General features: G+C 35.7%; 2 protein-coding genes across 2 annotated transcripts in view; both read left to right on the top strand.

Annotated features, from left to right (window-relative positions):
• LOC132702206 (RYamide receptor-like) overlaps positions 1 to 9,329 on the top strand; it is a 147,945-nt gene extending 138,616 nt beyond the window's left edge. Inside the window, exon 7 of the mRNA XM_060670708.1 lies at positions 7,895 to 9,329. Coding sequence (XP_060526691.1) covers positions 7,895 to 8,097 — 203 coding nt within the window. The 3' untranslated portion in view covers positions 8,098 to 9,329. The remainder of the gene's footprint in view (positions 1 to 7,894) is intronic.
• A 1,119-nt stretch (positions 9,330 to 10,448) lies between these two features.
• Positions 10,449 to 20,183, top strand: part of LOC132702250 (leucine-rich melanocyte differentiation-associated protein-like) — a 30,128-nt gene continuing 20,393 nt past the window's right edge. Inside the window, exon 1 of the mRNA XM_060670783.1 lies at positions 10,449 to 10,632. Within this exon, the coding sequence (XP_060526766.1) occupies positions 10,570 to 10,632 (63 nt within the window). The 5' untranslated portion in view covers positions 10,449 to 10,569. The remainder of the gene's footprint in view (positions 10,633 to 20,183) is intronic.

Raw genomic sequence — 20,183 nt, 5'->3', positions numbered from 1 at the left:
CCGAGATTAAACTCGACGTTTCGTCTACAACTGCGGTAGACATTTTCAAGAGCGGCGATGCGGTAATGGTCGAAGTGTTCTTCCGTACTGCTCTCCGATGACTGGTTGGTTGACTGGAAGATCTGCCGTATTTAAGCGCGCTGTAGTGGGCGTGACCTCGGTGGCGGGCTTGGGTTGAGCTTGTCTGGGTACGTTAATCAAGAAGTCATCTATCGAACCAGAAATCCAGCGAAAACTAAGCAATTCGGAGGCATTACCACCAAGATTATACGGATTGCCAAAAATCCATAAAGAGGCAGTACCCTTGAGACCCATAGTTAGCGCTATAGGTTCCCCGACTTACCATCTCGCCAAGCATCTAACCAAACTCCTTGAACCACTCATAGGGAGGACAGCATCACACATCAAGGACTCGACTCAGTTTATACAGAAGATCAAAAACATCACATTGTCACCCAAAGACATATTAGTGAGCTTCGATGTTGTTTCTTTGTTCACTATGGTGCCAGTCAAAGAGACTTTGGATTTAATATCTGCATGTTTTCGGAACGATGTCACAGAACTTTTCCGACACTGTTTAACCACCACTTATTTCCAATGGAACAAGGAGTTTTATGAACAAGTTGACGGTGTAGCCATGGGAAGTCCATTAAGCCCGGTCATAGCAAATTTTTTCATGGAAAAGTTTGAACAGCAGGCATTAAATACTGCCCAAAAGAAGCCCAAGCGTTGGTTCCGCTACGTGGACGACACATTTGTAATATGGAGCCACGGCGAAACGGAGCTTCAAATCTTCTTGGCGCATCTCAATTCCATTAACAATAAAATAAAATTTACCATGGAGACAGAAAAGGACGGCAGGTTGGCATTCTTAGGTGTGCAGGTAGAAAGGCGACCAAATGGAAAATTGGGTCATAAAGTTTATCGAAAACCCACTCACACGGAACGTTACCTGAACAAATTATCTAATCACCATCCGAGACAGAAAATGGGGGTAATAAAAACCTTAATGACAAGGGCTAATCGGATTAGCGAACCCAAGTACCTACGTGAAGAGATTAATCACTTGACCGATTCCCTGAAAAATAACGGATATACCACCTCTGAAATACAAAAAGCTATGAAAAATAGAAGATCTAAGGCAAGAGATACGACAAAGGAACCTCAAGGGAATGTATCATTTCCTTTTATTAAGAACGTCACAGACAGGATCGGTAAACATTTAGAACGACACAACGTTCGGGTCATCTTTAAACCAACGACTACAATCAGACAAAGCCTCAGGTCTGCCAAGGATACAAGGGACGCCTTTTCTTCACCAGGGATATACCGCATTCCGTGTTCCTGTGGCTCGGTATATATAGGTACCACAAAGAGAAGCATTGAAACTAGGCTAAAGGAACATAAAAGGAACTGCCGGCTTGGACACACGGAAAAATTAGCAGTGGCAGAACATGCTTTTTACAAAAGTGACCATCGTATCATGTTCAAAGACACGCAGGTACTGGACAAAACACCACATTTTTATCCACGTCTTATCAGAGAAGCTATTGAAATTCAAAAACATCAGAATAATTTCAATAGAAAAGAAGAAGGTCTCAATATCAGTAAAACATGGACTCAGGTCATCAACAAAACAACGTGTTTACCCAGACAAGCTCAACCCAAGCCCGCCACCGAGGTCACGCCCACTACAGCGCGCTTAAATACGGCAGATCTTCCAGTCAACCAACCAGTCATCGGAGAGCAGTACGGAAGAACACTTCGACCGTTACCGCATCGCCGCTCTTGAAAATGTCTACCGCAGTTGTAGACGAAACGTCGAGTTTAATCTCGGGACCACGGCTCAAAAGCCCGGAAATATTTAGTAACCTACAATTGTGTTTATTTATCGTACAGTTTTCATTTTCATATTTCCATCATAGTTTCACAACACTGATCTTCTTCTTTGAACTCCTGTAGTAATGTAAACTTGTACGGATGATACTTTTGTTCTTTTAATACACGCGAAGCTGTGCGTTGGTTAACATTACTTGAAGCTACTTCAGAATATGCACGATTAGGGTTATCTTCAACTTCTCTTGTGATCCGCTTAGTAAAGTAATTGTAATAATTTAACAACTTTACTTGTACTAGCTGTTCATTTCATAATTAAATGTCTGTTTTTTATTAGTTTGCTCGTCAAGAGAAGTAAACAGAAAATACACCGGCTGTTAAAAAGCAAATGTCGATATCAAATTCCTTTTTTTTTTAAATGAAACACATTTTTTTTAAAACCAGTTTCAACAACAACAAATTTCATGCAAAATTCATGTAGCTTGCTTGCTATATGAATTTTGCATGAAATTTGTTGTTGTTGAAACTGGTTTAAAAAAAATTGTGTTTCATTAAAAAAAAAAAGGAATTTGATATCGACATTTGCTTTTTGACAGCCAGTATATTTTCTGTTTATTGCAAAAAATGCGCAAAAAAATTTTTTTTTCTTGAAATCTGACTTTGAAATCAGTACCGGTAAAGAAGGAACAGTCTATTTCCATGCTGGGGCGTTTTTTGAAACATCCTATATTTGTTAATTAGATCAGGGAATTAAAATTAGCAAATGATTAGTATCGCTACGTGAATCTTTCAAGAGGTTCCATCTTGCAACGCCGTGTCGTGAGTTTAAAGGAAGCAAAAGGTTGAGGCGATATACAGAAGGCATTGTTGTGTATGTGTCGAAAAATCATCAATTTCGTGCCTGTCGAATACGGTGCGCTTGCTTTTGTTGGCCAGGCACGCGATTTACGAAAAACTTTAGTAAATTTTCCTCACAAGACAAAGGCTATCCGTTTGAAACCAAATTGGCTTTCCTGGAATGAAACAGCTCCGAAATTTTCCTGGCTGTTTCAGTCAACGGCAGCAGATTACGTAAATAATAACTGATTAGTTATTTGCGGATGACACTCTCATTTCAGTTACATAAATTAAAATTTTTAATCATTAAAAAATTAAATATTCAAACTGAATATTTATTTAATTTTAAAATGCGGATGTGGGCGTTCATGTTTGAGTGCTAAAATTAGAAAAAAAACATCAAACTTCCATTGTTTTTATTTCACTTAGACACCTCATGGATTACTCGTTTAGCCAGTGTGTGGAAACAATAAATGAAAGTCTTTTTGGATCAATCCGGACTTATTTGGGATCACCAACAACACCGTACTGCTATTATGATCCAAATTTCATAACTATAATATTATTAACGCAGTCCACTCTAGAATGAACTGAAAGTTTTCGTAGCTATGTTACAGAATATAATCCATTAGTAGTTGTTTGGGTTTCGGGATATAGTTTAATTATTATTATTTTGTGCGTATATACATGCCTTGACAACTGTATACTCCGTCTTGTTCTCCCTCCTTTATTCCCGGGAAACCTTTCCTTCTTTTATATATACATTTTTTGTTACTCCATTTTTACCTGCCTCCGGCACTTCGCGAGCGGCCGTGCCAGAATCGAGAATTGCGCGTTGCGAGTCGGAAATTTGAGCACCTGTTTTGAAAAGCAGTGTGCAACACCCTCAAGAGTCGAACCCTCCGGTAGAACCGTGCAGCGCATTCCCTTCAACCCAGCACATCCTTCACAAGGAAATTTGGGGTAAGTCAGGGCATGATTACGGTCATTTTACTTCGGATTCGGGGAACCAGAGTGATCTTGGAATTACAGATTGGTACCAACAAATTTATACACAAATTTGTTGCGTAACCGAACACAAATTATTGGTAGTTTGGTTAGTTCCATAATCGGCGACCCTCTATCTATCGAAACTATTTTTAACGCTGCGACGTTGCTCCTTGTTGGAAAAAGTACCATCAACATTCGAATTTCAAATGAGACACTTGTTATTAGATAATTCTACCAAAGCGTAGCTTCATTTAAATTTTTATTACTACGAAACTGGCGACAGCAGAAAGTTAAAAATTTTGGACGTAGCTTAGAGAGGTCTAGACATTATGTCTGAAATGTCTTATGTCATATAATTCATTTTTCTACTCCCGTCTGTAAAATACCCAATTTTATTTATTTTGTTTTATTAAACACTCGCTCCGCTCGTGACAAATTGACTTTAATGAGAGCTCAAAGGTATTTCGCCTTCCGCCATCAAGGTGAATTAAAATCCAGTGAGTACGTATAATCCCACACTTAAAATGAGAAACCTTGAGACCCTCTTGAACGGTGGATTGTGAAAAAATTAGTTTCTGAAACTAAAAAAGCTTTCTATCAGCGACAAAATTTTGATTCTTTCGATGCTTATAGCGCTGCTTGGAGGGTGATTTCGGAGTTGTCGAATGATCGTCGGTACAGTGTTGAGAATTTTAATTTAATGAATAAGCAGAATAAAAAAATATTGTGGCGTCTGTATTTAATAACTATTTTATAGATGCTCCCAAAAATATTGTTAGTTCCATTCAGTTGAATAACAAAAGTATAGCAAAGCCTTAGTCCTATTAGGGATGTTAATGTTCATTAAACAACAAAAAATCTTTTGGATACGATGGCATAATAACTAGGAGAAACTCTGCACGCTTCGGGAATAAGGGACTGATCAATGGTTTTTTAGAAGATCGTTTTCAAATTTGTATATAAAGATGGGTATTCCTCAAGGTTCAGTGTTAGGCCTTGTACTCTTCATATTGTATGTAAATTTAATATTGAAAATTTTACCTGATACGTTCTTTGTGATGTATGCCGATGATCTTTTCTTAGTGCTATCGTGTGCAAATGACGATGACCTCGCAGAAAAGTGCTGGGGTGTACTCGATAGATTGATTTTATAAGGTTTCATAATTATAAAAAACAATGTGATAAATTTAATATCTGTTTTGAAACTGACACTATCGCAAGTGGGGATACAGTGAGGTTTCTCAGATTCAATTTGGATGAATGCTTAAACTGGAAGTGTGACTGTGATACTTTTATTTCAACTCGAAATAGTGTAAACTCTCTTTTTCTAAATCTTGGTGAGATTTTAAGTATGCAACAGTTGCTTAATTTATACTATCCGAAGGTGGAATCCGGATTACTTTATGGGATCAATTTGTGGGGACCATCTGTAAATGCCGATAAAGAATTTTTGGGGTAAAAACGTATATTAAGGAGTATTGCCACATTTCCAAGTTTACCTCTTGTAGGGGTTTATTTGCCCAGTACAGAATTATCACACTGGCGAGTCTGTTGATTTTTGAAATGTCATTGTATGTCTTTAACAATTTATTGAAGTTTAAGTTTGTTGGTGACGCACATTCTAAGCATACAAGGATTGCTTTCGAAAAATCGTTGCTGGGCGGGACAAGTTCTTAGGGCGTAGAGCGAATCAGCTTTTTATTTTAAAAGTAAGGTGCTTCGTGCATTAATGGTTTTGAAGGAAAAGATGTTTTTCTGAATGCCAAAATAACCCAAAAAAAAATCCAAAATTAAAAAAATCTACTTCGCGTTATTTTATTGCTCCCAATTTAAAGAGTCTAAATGCGGGTCCAGACTTTTACTTTTCTTCCAAGTCTGAAGCCGGTAGCTGCAAATTTGGGGCATTTATTATGTTTTTTAATATTGCACGGAATATCGTGAACACCGTGTATAATACTTAAAAACCTTAAATACAAAAGTTTTAGCTGTCTATATGCGCTATATCTTCATGTAAAAGAAACTGACATCTAAAACACAGATTTGAAATTATTGCTAATGTCAATAATATTTTTTAGAATTGTCAGGAATAAAAGTTTATGGAGCCGTATCCACTGCGTTTTCTAGTTCAAGAATTTTTTCAGTCTTGTAAACGGTTTTTGAAAAATGGTGTTTTTTGTAGACCCTTGCACACGCGATTTTTAATTTTTTTAAAATACTTCCCGACCCCCCAGCCAACCATTTTCAATAGGTTACGTCACAGGACAAAACTGCATATATGTGCCAAATACGAAGTCGAGTGCTTCAAATTTCGAACACTTATCGTGTTTCAAAGCAATGTTCAAAAAACAGTCGAAAATCGCGAAAAAAAGATGGATGCCGGCGTCGGATCGAGGCCATTTCTTACAAGCTTGTGGAAGATTAAAAAGAAGGCAAATTTCAATTTTGTGGCTCCAACGTTTCGAAAGTTATTTAGGAAAAACCAAAAACCGAAAGACAATATTTCTGTTGTTTTTCATGTACCTATGTTTATTTGTAAAGAGTGAGCCGTTTATTTTGGCACTACTTTATCTCAGAACCTGTAGGGAATGGAACCAAAAGTTAAATACAAAAGTAAATTGGGGCACTCCAAAGCTTCAATTTATTTTAATGTTCTATATACAGAGTGTTTCATTTTTCGTAGGCGAGTATCACCTTTCATACTTTAAATTTAACGCCTGGTATATTACTTCATTTTTGAATTCTATACACAATTCTAGACATATTTTGTGCATAATGCCCTGTTACTAAGTCTAACCGTTTTTGACATTTTCAATTTTTTATGCGACAAATTATGTTTGCAAAACGTTGCCAATTTCTTCATTCGGAAGCATTTATTGTTTCACTTGAGTCCGTTTTGTTGTAGACAAAGCACTCGAATAACGGATTTCATAAGAAATTTCGATGCATAATAATACATGCAACGCGAAAAATAAGATTAAAAATGAAATTTACAAAAAATGCAAAAAAACTTTTTTTTTAAATAATATAATTTGATATAAAGTTGTATATGCCTACACTAACTGAACTTATATGCAACGGCTTTACTATTTGTAATAAATGTTTAAAAGGAAATATTTTAAAAAGAAAAAATATTAGGCATTAGGAGGCTTCAGAAAAAATATATATTTTTTTTAGCTCTTAAGATGAGCCCCGTAGCTCAACTCTAAGGGGTCGCTATTTTTATTTTAGTTTACCATTTAATTAATTAAAAAATTTTTACAAAAATTATTAGAAGCTATTTCTGAAAAGGTCAAAATTTTGCAATTTTTTAATGGCTGTAACTAATCTTCTTTTATTGATAATCAAACTTTGTTATACGGTTTTGGAAAGCTTAAAGACTCAACTTTAACAATATAAATTGGTTTTTTGTAAAAAATCGCGAACATTATACGTAAATGTAATTTTTGTGAAAAAAGATTTTTTCCCATATTAATTAAATGAAAACAAAAGAAACATTGGATAGGGTAACAGCTAAAAAATATATATATATATTTTTAAGCACCCTATTAGGCATAATACAACTTTATATAAAATTGCGTTAATTTTTAATGCCAAATATGACCAGATGATAAAAATGGGTAGTTTCCTATTATGCCCTATTATGTTCTTTCTCGACAACAAAACTTACTCGAGTGAAACAATAAATGCTTCCGAATAAAGAAATTAGCAACGCCTGGCAAACGTCATTTTTCACATAAAAAATTAAAAATGTCAAAAACAGTTAGACTTAGTTATGGGACATTATGCACAAAATATGTCTAGAATTTTGTATAGAATTCAAAAATGAAGTAATATACCAGGCGTTAAATTTAAAATAAGGTGATACTCGCTCACGAAAAATGAAACACCCTGTATATACAACATTAATGAATTAAATTGAGAGTTTGTAATACCCGAATTAACTTTTGTATTTAACTTTTGGCTCCATCCCTTATAGTTTTTGAGATAAGGTAGTGTCCTACCTTATAAAAACTGACATGCCACATATACATCTTGTATTATACATGCAGTATACACTAACAAAATAAATAATAACTAAAAGTTCAGATTTTCACGAAATCTCGTGAAAATCTGAACTTTTTATTTCTTATTTATTTTGTTAAATGGATTTTCATTAAGTAAAAACCACCTCAGTTCAACAGTATACATTACTTGTATTAACATCTTTTAAACTGTGTGTTTTTCTTTACAGCCCTGGAAAGTAAGACCAGCACCACCGGATTGCAAAGGAACAACACCTCTTCGACTTACATCAGTCTGACGCGCAAGAATCGTATGTCGACCCACCAGATACCCGTCAGGTCAGCATCGCTAATGGGCGGCTCCATCCATACCACCAACAACAACGGCAGGAGGAAAAGGGCCGTCAAAGACTTTGCCGACGAGCAGATTTAGGCCTTTTAGTTACTTTTACTCCATCGCTGGTAGGTGGTGCGAGAGTCCGGGAATAAAATAGCATTGGCTTGGCCGCGTATCTCAAAATTCCTTGTTCAAAGAACAATACCTGCAAGTTTAATGGTATTGGAAAGCGAGCCACGGCCAGCCTATACCCCCATAGCCCTTCAAAGCTTATAAGGTTACTGTAGTGACATCTAGTGGCATAAGAATATTCCACAGAACTTGTTTTTCGGAACTGGAAATGTTTGTGTTTAGCTCACTGTATGTGTTTGTGGATCAAGAGACCATAGACTCTTGTTTAAATATTTAAGAGATCTGAATAAAAAGCGTATGAAGGGGGAAACGTATACGTTTGAGCACTGGATGTTGTCGAAATACATGTGCGTAATTTACCAAAATTATTTCGACTTGCTATACAGCATTGTACATATTTTTTAAATAATGACAATTTGGTTATATTGAATTTGAGGGAGACTCTATTTATACAACCAAATAGAGACGCATATTATGGCTAAGCCAATGTCGGACAAAGATTCGAGTTCGTCAGGTGGAATCATATTGTAATTCATGGATAACAGGTAAGTGAGACCAAATACAGAGGGAGAAGGATCCAAAAAAATGTATCCACTGTCCATAACTTGCAAACTAATTGACGGAGCCGTCTCATGTTTGGATAAAATGTAGTTTAAAGTCTAACTTAAAGATATCACCATTAACGTGAATTATTGTAACACAAAATAGGAATTAGATGAACTTGTTACTGTTAACTATCTGACGCAATACAACGCTTGTATGGCGATTGTCGGAACTACAAATTATTACGCTACTAAAAATGAGGCAACTCCGTCAATAAGATTGTAAGTAAGTTATGTATACTGGTAATCTGAAAAATAACAATGTATTGATTGAGTTATTGGACAACCAATTCAAAACCCTTGCTTACTGCAATTTGAAACCAGAGACGAAGTATAGAAAATCTAGCTTCACTTTTCTTAATTAAATTTGTATGAAAGGATAAAATCTGATTCCCTGAAAATAAATGGTAGAGGGTAGTGGACAAAAAAAGTGTTTCGCGTAGTGAATTATTATTATACTATCTGGTTCCACTTGGGAAATTGGTTGCGGCGTATGCACGACATTAGGTGTGTTTGATTTTATTTCTAGTCATTTTTTTTTTACTTCCAAGTAATTATGACCGTCTAAATGTACAAACGAAGAAACTTTGTTAAATGGAGAAGTCTAAAATAAATAATTGTAAAATAGTGTGGTTTTGATTTTGATCTCAGTTTCCACGCTGTCCGTGGACTATCAGTTCTGAGACCGATCTCCCATATTTATTACCATAACGTCTAGACGTAACCCATATGTATCCATGTGCTAGATGGAATCACTGGATCGATATAGAACTGAACGTTTTCTCTGCAAAAAAGTGCCATAAGGGCCATGGTGTGGGATACGCCCAAAGCAACCGTCAATTTTTCCATTCTTCATTTAGTAATGCTTAACTTACCCAGATGCATTACGTATCTGAATGCAACAGTGCTAATCATGTCGAACACACTTTTATACTACGCGTGAAGCCAGAAAACACTTCTTTACTGATAATACAAACAAATAAAAACATGCAGCCTGTACAATGCTATAAATCCGGCTTGAGTATATATCTTTTACTGCGATCATAAACGAACGTTATAAACATTCCAATACTGATTTCGGACCCTTAATATCCGCTTACTAGATACACTAAACGATTTCAAAATTGGAAACGAACGAGATAAACCTTAGGCCACATTCTAGTCAGGCAATTTAATGCAAATACACGAACCCGAACCTCTTTGCCAGACAATAAACATCTTTCGGGGTTTTTCTTATCTCCTTAACATGATTACACTATTCAAGGCCTACTATGGCGTGCAGGAGTAGGAGTGCAACACAACAAGTTTCGCAGATATCGACTATAATTTACGTGTCCGCTGATCAATGGTTGACTAATATACATATGGAGGGATGATTCAACATGATAAAATAACATTTAACAAAAATTCGAAATCGTAATATTTTCAGAGTTATAGCTTGTCAAAATTCATTTTTTTAAATTTTTTGTTAACATAGTTCTGAAAACACCTAACCAAAAATATTTTCCTATCGCATAAATAGTAATACGTAAAGCAGTAGCAGCCTGTGAGTCATCACCTTTTGAAGAAGGAAACCACCGAATTAAATATTACTGAACCTCCAAATGGTGCAGAATCTCCACCCACTTTCGCGGCCTAGAGAACGCATCGTAGGTCCGTGATGTCGGTTTGTGTTTACATCCATTCTCGACCTCAGTATTACTTTACATTTGACGGAAAGCGAAACTAGGTGCGGCTTATTGGAAAAACGCAAAAAACCTTAACGAGTATCGATCCTATCGTTTCAATCGAACATGGTGTGTACATTTTATCCACGCCCGACACGTGTGTAAAGATGGCGGCCGGTCACGTGACGGACGTCATGCTCCCGAGCTCAGTAACCTTCGTTGATAACAACGTAAGTATGCCGATTGTTTATATTGTATTTATTATTATATTATTTAGAGGAATTCCGTCAAGCCCTTAATGTTTATGTGCTAAATATATGGATGACATGAAAACTAACCATTGATATCACATTCCAAATTTACTATTTAAAAAACATCGTATTTATTTTTTTCAAAGCGTATTTTTAATAGAAATGGCCAAAATTCACAAAAATATGTTATGTATTTTAATCTTTTTTTGCTTAAATACAACAACACAGCGATAATATCAGAATTACCCCTAAAAATTTGCAACAATCTTGATCTTGATTATTGTTAGTATTTTTAAATCTTAATGGTGGATATTAATATCATTTGTACAAAATGTTATTGAAAACGGTTCATTGGAATCATTTGATGCAGAATATTCATGCAGGAGTTGAATAAATAAAGAAAAACAAAAGGATCTTTCTCCACATAACTAAATTACTATTAAATTGGGTTTTCCAAAACCAAAACCTGTATGTTTTGATAATACAAGGCTATTATCATCCAAAAAAAGCAAATGAAGAACAAATTCATACAAGAAGCATTGGCTGTTTAAAAGGCCCCAAATTATCGCATACATGCTATTTTTTAATTGCATATGAATTTAGGACTTCCATTCCATTCCATTCCTGGGTTTCAGTTTCTGAACTTGATGAGGCTGGTGCTTTGCGTAGCAGATGGCTGTGGTAGCTTGCGTTATTCATGAGAATAACACTGTTATTGGGGATATTTTCTTAACGATTGTTTCCAAAGCGATTTTCAAAAAGTTCGACACGTGTATCCTCAGGATAATCCAAGTTAAGATCTTTAATATCCTGTGCAGGCAACAGCAAGTAGTTTGGGACGAATCCGTGTTCTGGCCCAGCGTGTATTATGGCGATGCGTTGTACTTTATTTGAAGGTGCTTTCGTCTGACAATTTACAGAGGAATCAACCCATTCTTTGGATACAGTGTCGTGTGTATCGAACCATGTTCCATTACTATTGGCCGTTCGTCTATTTTGCGGTACTTAAATCGTATTTTATAAACCACTCTATGGAGGGTGGTTTCTTCTTCTTCTATAGGAACAATTTTGCTTTGATAAAAACAAATTAAATATTACTATTATATTAAATATTTTCCTTCTTATTAGGTCCTGATCATTATTGTCTATATGGTGATCACTACGTCTATTCCTTTGCTTCAATTCTCCACTATAAATAATATCCCGTATGGACGATATTGGCGTTTTTGTAAGTAGACAGGTTTCTTTTAAAGTTTCATACACATTTTTCACAACCTGTTTTCCATCAAGCGACAAATGATGTGGACGTGACAAGTATACCTGCCCCCCCCACCCCTGCCTTGTCACTCAAGTAAGAATAAATATTTTGTTAATAGCATTACCCAATAACAATAGGTAATGACATGAGTTTTATTGGGGAAGGTGCGTCGGAAGCCAGCATGATGAAAATTGAGACAGACTATAAATATTGTTAATAAAGGACGTGGCACGGAAGCTGTGGATCCTAATAAAAATTCCAAGACACGAATTAATGCACCATAGATGAGTAAGCAAAACACCCACCTAATAATACCACTAAGGATCAGGATGTTTCAAATGTAAAAAAGTATAAGTTTCCAGGTACACATCTCACTTTTAAATATTTCTAAACTATTTGAATTGTATGTACAAAACGAGTAAAGTAAAGGTCCCAAATTTTTCTTTTCAAAAATAATCAATGAAGATTTGATGGAAAAGAAAAAGAGACAAAGATGGAGCCAAAGAAACAAGCACTGCAAAAACTTTCGCTTTTGATTAGTCTAGTAACAAACAAAAAGCAAAAAAATTAATGCATAATTGTTTATTTTCCTATACCTCGAAACTCTAATTTTGCACTTAGCTATGCTTCCGAGTGAATCATATATGCGTGTGTATATATTACGCAGTTTTTCACCTGAAAGCTGCCGGAACGCACCGGAATTGGGAAACAAGAAATATCTACGAGTTAATGTAGATAGACGTCTGCCATTAGCCTGGGGGAAATAGAGGCTATTAGCGCCAGAGTTGGGAATGTCTAAAAGGTCTTCGCAAATCGACAGGGATCGTATTAAAAGGGTAGCTGTACGACATGAATTTAAATGCTGCGGTTGCTGATATTAATTATCCTCCCTAACTATGATGTGACGAAAACACGTTCAGGTTTCTTGCAACCCAAGAATATTGTCAGCGAAGTTCAATTGCGAGCGAAAATACTTTTTAATCCTTGATTAAAAGTTTTGGCGACGTACCGATTAGCCCCGTAATCCGATTGCAAAATTTTCCTCATAATCTTCAGTTAATTTATTTTGGTGTTTGTTTATCCCTTTTCTTATAAAATAAAGTGGTAGCCGAAGATTAGATATCTTTTTATTGCACGTGTATTACTTTTTTTCGAAATTTTAAATGCAACTGTAAAATTTTAGCTAATAGTAAACTGCAGCTTGATACTTTTTATAATACCGAAAATTGATAAAAACAAAGTATAAGAGAAAGAATGGAAAGAAACACACCGCTTGAATTTCTTTTTATTATATGAAATGGGTAACATGTAAAATATTGTTGGTAGTGTATAAAAATAGTATATTATTGAACAAGTGCGGTAAACGGCATTTGACTCACGAGTTTATTTGACACGAGCGGAGCGAGTGTTTAATAAACGAGTGAGTTAAAAAGTTTACAGAACGTGTTGCATACTATACTTTTTCTACGACCGTTAGTTTTTGCGTACATTTTCGCAAAACACGAATACATTCACTGACATGACTATCAGAATTGAGAAACGTCGAAATTCCAAGCGTGGGAAATATCTCCGAAAACATCCGATTGCTCCCAAACCCGTGCGGTAAAATCCCGGAAATGTCCGAAGTGGCTCGGATTCGTGGGAAACGAAACTGGCGTGATAATGCGACGCTTCCCGCACACTAGATCGATGGGTAATTAGGTATTTTACAGACGGGAGTAGAAAAATATATTTTTCGCATTTAGTCAGTTTTGCATTTGGAATAATACAGTAGTTATTTTTGTGCATGTCTCATGATATTTCGTTTTGCTTTGTGGAAGTATTTCTTATTTATTTGGGCAGACCTTACAGCTGATTTTAAATACAATTGATTAATTTCTAATACCTGAGCAGCATTAAATAAATCCATGATAGAATAAAACTTGTTTATATGCGGCATCCCCTTCAAGACGTATTTTCGAGTGACAATCAAAGGTCCGATTATGGTTTTATTGCCTGCACCCCACGCAATGATACGGTAATTAAATAGTAACTCAACTAACGCCAGAACTACTTTTTAAGCATTCTTGTGATCACAACCTAAGTTGTTAATATTTATAGATTAATTTTCCAATTTATTAATTTATTTATTTAAAGAAGTCTACCCAAGAGACATGAAGCCTAACTAACAGATAGGTTGTAGCACAAATTATTTCTTCTACTCCCTTCTGTAAAATGCCTAATTATACAGCGATCTAGTGTGCGGAAAACGTTACTTTACCACGTGAGTTGCTTGTCCCGCAGATCCGAGCCCCTTCGGACATTTCCGGGATATAACCGCACGGGTTTGGGAGCAATCGGATGTTTCCGGAGATTTTACCGCACGGCTTGAATTTTGACGATCATATCAGTGAATGTATTCATGTTGTTTTGCAAAAATATACCCAAAAACTAAGGATCATAGAAAAAGTATACTAAACAAAACGTTTGGTAAAGTGCCGTTTACCGCACTTGTTGCATAATATACTAAAATAGTTACAAAGTCATTGCAAGTAATGATAACATCACGAAGCTTGATCTAAAGTCAAAAAATTAATAATTATGGTTAATGGGGAAATAAGGTTTTTACCCTAGTAATAGATTGCGAAAAAAGTCCAAATCGGGTCGAGTATTGCACTTGGAGCACATGGAGAAAATAGGGGAAAATTTTAAAATATTTGTTCTTGCTGTGGGCAGAAAGAATCTGTTACTTTGTCTAGAGTTAATACCGCTCAGAGCAATCAAAGAAGTTATTTAAAATGTTAAATAAAGTCATTAAAAAATGGTGATCACTAAGAGACACATAACCAAAGCCTTGCGAGGATAGACTCCGTCCTACTAATACCACACATACTTCAAAAACTTACTTACTCACTTCTGTATTTTGAAATTCTCGAGTGCACGTACGATAAATCCATAGTTTTTTGAGGCTTCTGACAGTACTTTGTTAACATAACAACATAATGTTACTCCCAAGTCACAAAAAATGTTATAGTTATCTATAATTATAGTTATATTTCACAACTACACTCATGGTGGTAAAAGAGACTACATTATACTTGGCACTATTATTGGCAGGTTATTATTTAGAGATCAATTGTTGATTGGCCCCAAACTACGCTACGTCGTCCGCATATATCGAAAAACTAACACCAAAGTGTCATTAATGAAAATGTTGAATAATAATCGCTCCAATATTGAACTTTGAGGAACGCCTGAGAAAGAAATGAATTCATCGGCAGTGTGACTATACAGATAGACGTATTGAGTGCGGTTAGATGAAGAAATTATGGATATTATGCAGTAAGTGTAGTAAACGGCATTTGACTGACGAGTTGATTTGGCACGAGCGGAGCGCAGCCGAGCGAGCGTTTAAAAAACGAGTGACTTAAAAAGTTTACCAAACGTGTTGCATACTATTCTTTTTTACGACCAACATTAGATTTTGAGTAGATTTTTGCAAAACAATATGAATCCACTGACATAACTATCTGAATTGATAAACGTCAACATTCAAAAATTCAAGAAAACATCCGATTGCTTTACAGAAGGAAGTAGAAAATAGCATATTATGAAAAGTGTGGTAAAGGGAATTTCAATCACGAGTATATTTGGCACGAGCGGAGCCCAGCGGAGCAAGTGTATTAAAAAACGAGAACGGAGAAACGTCAAAATTCTTGACGTGGGAAATATCTCCGAAAACATCCGATTGCTCCCAAACCCGTGCGGTAATATCCCGGAAATGTCCGAAGTGACTCGGATCCGTGGGACAAGAAACTCGCGTAATAAAGTGACGCTTCCCGCAAAATAGATCGGTATATAATTGGGTATTTTACAGAAGGGAGTAGAAAAACAAATTAACAAGCGATTTGGAAAATCTAAAATCACGGAGCTTGTGGATTAGAATTATGTGATCTAGGCCATTAAACGCTTTTGAAGAATCAAGATATATGACATCCAATTGAGAACCTTCAGAAATATACCGATACATAGTGGTTAAATTGGTAATAATGGATCTTCCTTTAAACAACCCTGTTGTTGGGGTTGGTTCTTAACAAAATGAAATATTTTTTCCTGTGGAAAGGCTTCCAAAACTTGCAGAAATTGCAGATAAGGGAAATAGTAATATAGTTTTTGATTTGCGATCTACAGTCTCTTTTGTGAACGGGAGCGAGTGTTTAATAAACGAGTGATTTAAAAAGTTTACCGAACGTGTTGCATACTATACTTTTTCTACTACCTTTGGTTTTTGGGTACATTTTTGCAAAACAACACCATGACCGTCACAATTCAAGGCGCGAGAAATATCTCCGAAAACATCCCAAACCCGTGCCGTAAAATCCCGGAAATGTCCGAAGTGGCTCGAATCCCTGTTAAACCAAAAAGTCGTGGTAAAGTGACGCTTCTCGCACGCTAGATCGGCGTGTAATTAGGCGTTTTACAGACGGGAGTAGAAAAAAAGTATTACAAGCGGTTTAACAACAACAAAACTAAATTCATGTATAAGAAATGCTGGAATTAAATCTGGACCCATTGTAAACTTTAAGAGTTTTTTCCGCGTCATATTCGGAGAACATCTTTATGTTCATATGTTTAGGGTGGTGTGAATTACTAATACCATTTACCATTATTAGTAATGTATCCAGTATGCTCTTGCCATCTTAAGTTTGAGTTTATAATGATGATTTGGACAGTCAAAGCTATGAACAGTTATGTCAATAATGGTGGGATCTTTCACTTTTATTATTGAGAGAAGTTTGAGTTATCAACGTTCAGTGTTAAGTAATTCTTATCATACCAACTTTTATGTTTCATAGTCTCTTCGACTTTTACTTTTACCATCAGACCTTTATTTCTCCACTAACCAATATCACGGTGTCTTCCGCAAAACAGACTATGCCTCCTTGTTAAAATTATTCAAATCTATCTGAACTTTTGACATCGCGATTGAGAGTCTGACAGTGAGATGCCCGGTTGACGTCATAGTCGACCTGTTGGGCTTGATAAGGTTACGAAAAAATTGCCTTTTTTATCACATTTGGACCGAAAAAAATATCGATTCGGCATTAGTTTTAATAAAAGTTGAATTTTAACAAAAAAAAAAACAATTTAAATTAGTTTTGAATTTGTTCGAAAGTACGGCGTGAAATATTGCGGTTTCCGTTTCAGAGGACTAAATTAAGTTTCCAACTAATGTGCGGGTTGGTTTTGGCGAAAGGAAAACGCACGACAAAATCACGACTTTGTCACAAAGGTTTGAGATCGACCCGTCTCGCATTAAAACCGCCAATTTTACGGTGGTTTACAATTTTCAGTTAAAAAATAAAAGATCGAGACTCGAACCGTGCAAAACAACTCTCAGGAATAAGTTATAACGTTGCGGGGAAAACTGGCAGGAAAGAATTTTCCTTTGTTGATCGACAGCGACGCAATATGAAATTGCGTGGTGGGTTTTGTGTGCCAGATGAAGCACTTCTTTTGTGCTTTGTATACGTTTATTGATAGGCTATAATAATATTTGTAGATATTCGATATTCTATAAACCGCAGTAGGATAAAACTGCGCTAAGAATCACATTTACTCTCTGGAAAACATAAATAGAGTTTTAAACTTTAAATTTAAAATGGTTACCTTCTTGAATTGTTATTGCATTTTGAGACTCCGCATCCTTAAACCTATCGAAAAAATCAATTATTTATAGATTTTCTTCCGTAAAATTCAGTGTTGTAGATAATTTTTTTGTATATATTTATATATTGGCATATAAGTAATAAGCTACCAAATAGCCAAGAAACCAATTTCAGCTTCTTTCAAAAGTTGAACTGAGGTGGCTTTTACTTGACGAAAATCCATTTAACGAAATAAACAAGAACTAGAAGTTCAGATTTTCACGAAATTATATATTTCCACATGACAATTGTTTCGACAACACCGTGTCTTTATCTTGTTGAAACAATTGTCATGTGAAAATATATATAATTTCGTGAAATTCTGAAATTTTAGTTCTTATTTATTTTATGAAATGGATTTTCATCAAGTAAAAGCCACCTCAGTTCAAATAATGCAATCATGTTGATGTCAAATCCCTATACCCAAGCATTCCAGTAGAGGAGACACTCCTGCTTATAAAAGACGAATATCTACCGCCGTACATAATGGATCTGTCAAGACACTGCCTGAAAAATGCTTACTTTATGTACAACGGGAAAATATACTGACAAGTAGATAGAGCATCAATGGGATCATCTCTCTCACCTGTGATCGCCAACCTCTTCGTGATTTATTTCGAAAAGGAAGCAATAGAGAAGGCAAATCTGAAACCAAAATTATGAACAAGATACGTTGATGACGTAATTGTTGTATAGTCTTTTGGCAAGGAGGAGCTTTTGAAATTCCTAGAACATCTGAATTCCATCCATCCAAGGATTCAATTTACAATAGAACTTGAAGAGGATAACAGTCTACCCTTTCTAGATGTGCACTTCACAACGAAGCTGGACACTTGGAACACACTGTCTATAGGAAACCAACACACACCAACGCTAAGTCTCGTCACCACCCATCACAAATATAGACAGTTGCAAATATATTAATTGCTCGATCCTTGAGGCTCACGAATGAGAAGAACAATTGCGAGATACCTTATGATTTGAATACGTATCTGATTCCAGGTCAGTGAATTGTGGTGTACCTCAGGGAAATTTACTCGTTCCTTTACTGTTTATAGTGTAAAAAATAAATGATGTGTTTTCATCTTTCCCCCATACCTACTTTTCCCTTTTTGCGGATGATGCAGTTTCTACAATTTCTGCAGCATCGACGGAGCAACTTAGCACTGCAACCAAGATACCTGTTGAGCAAATGAAAAATTATGTAGAAATTAACAAATTGATATTGAATGAAAGTAAAACTAAGATGATCGCCTTTTCAACGCGGAATTTAAATAAGAGTTTATTAGTACGCTTTAATGAAACCACAATCCAACAGACAAGTGTTCTAAAATTCCTCGGAGTTTGTGTAGACTCGAGACTCTCCTGGTTCGAGCAGGTGGACCACATTCTCAAAACAGTTTTTGTTTACTGCTTTGTCATATGGAGGCTCCGCCATCAGGTTTCTTTTCCCTTATTAAAAATGTACTATTCCTGTCTCAACTACGCCTTGATTTGTTGGGGAGGTTCCCCACGTGCGGAGCAAGTCCCTAAAATGCAAAAACGCATTTTACGCACTATACCGTTTAAGCCCTGGAATTTTGTATGTTTGAATTTTGTATGTACATACTAAATTGTGCCACGTATGTAAAAATCTTTATACACTCTCAAGAAACTCAGATATTCAGTACAGTTTAAGACCGAATATTAACATAAAATACCTACACATCGACTGTCTCTTACAGAAAATAGTCCCTTTGTTTTGACTGTAAAAATTTATAATAAATTGCCTATCGAACTGAAGGAGATAACTAGTCAAACAAAATTCAAATGCACTCTTAAAGACAAATTGCTACGCCTTGCCTATTACAATATTAAGGATTTTCTTTCTTGTGATACCTTTTAATACGTATTCGTTGTTGGTTATTGTTTATATATTTGTTATTTATCTAACATTATTACTTATTATTATTATTATTATTATTAATAAATTAATTATACTAAGATAATATTATACTTTTACATTCGTGTTATACTGACAATATCCAACACTTGTAAATCAAGTCTTATGGAAATAAAGCTATCTTTATCTTCGCTGTCGATCGCTGTCCTGCCATACATCAAGAGAGTTACTGACAAAATAGGCCGAATTTACGGAAATGCGAGATATCAATGGCATACAAACCTGATCATACCACTGGTATGAAGAAACCCAAAACAAGAAATTACTTTGGAAAACCAAGGAGTATACAGTGTAGCATGCGGATCGTGCAGCCTGACATACGTGGGACAGACCAATAGAAGCCAAGCTCGAGGAACATCAAGATCAAACAGAAACGAAATAACATATATACCATACATTGAAAACGAAAAATGGGAACAATACTACAAGAAACTGATAACAGAAAGAAAGCAAGAATTTATAGAAAAAAAGTCAGAAGAAGAGGGACATAAAGATGGCAATAAAAACCATGAGAAACAACAAAGCAGTTAGATCAGGAGTCATAGTACCGGAACTCATAAAATATGGAACTATGAAGCTACTAAAAATTATACAGCTAACGCTTGAGAAAGCAATAAATGGTGAAAAAATATCAGACGAGTGG

Source organism: Cylas formicarius, unplaced genomic scaffold, assembly GCF_029955315.1.
Source record: "Cylas formicarius isolate icCylForm1 unplaced genomic scaffold, icCylForm1.1 PGA_scaffold_5__7_contigs__length_24384050, whole genome shotgun sequence".
Lineage (NCBI taxonomy): Eukaryota > Metazoa > Arthropoda > Insecta > Coleoptera > Brentidae > Cylas > Cylas formicarius.
The sequence above is the reverse complement of the archived record's forward strand: the minus strand, read 5'-3'. Positions and strand labels throughout refer to the sequence as shown.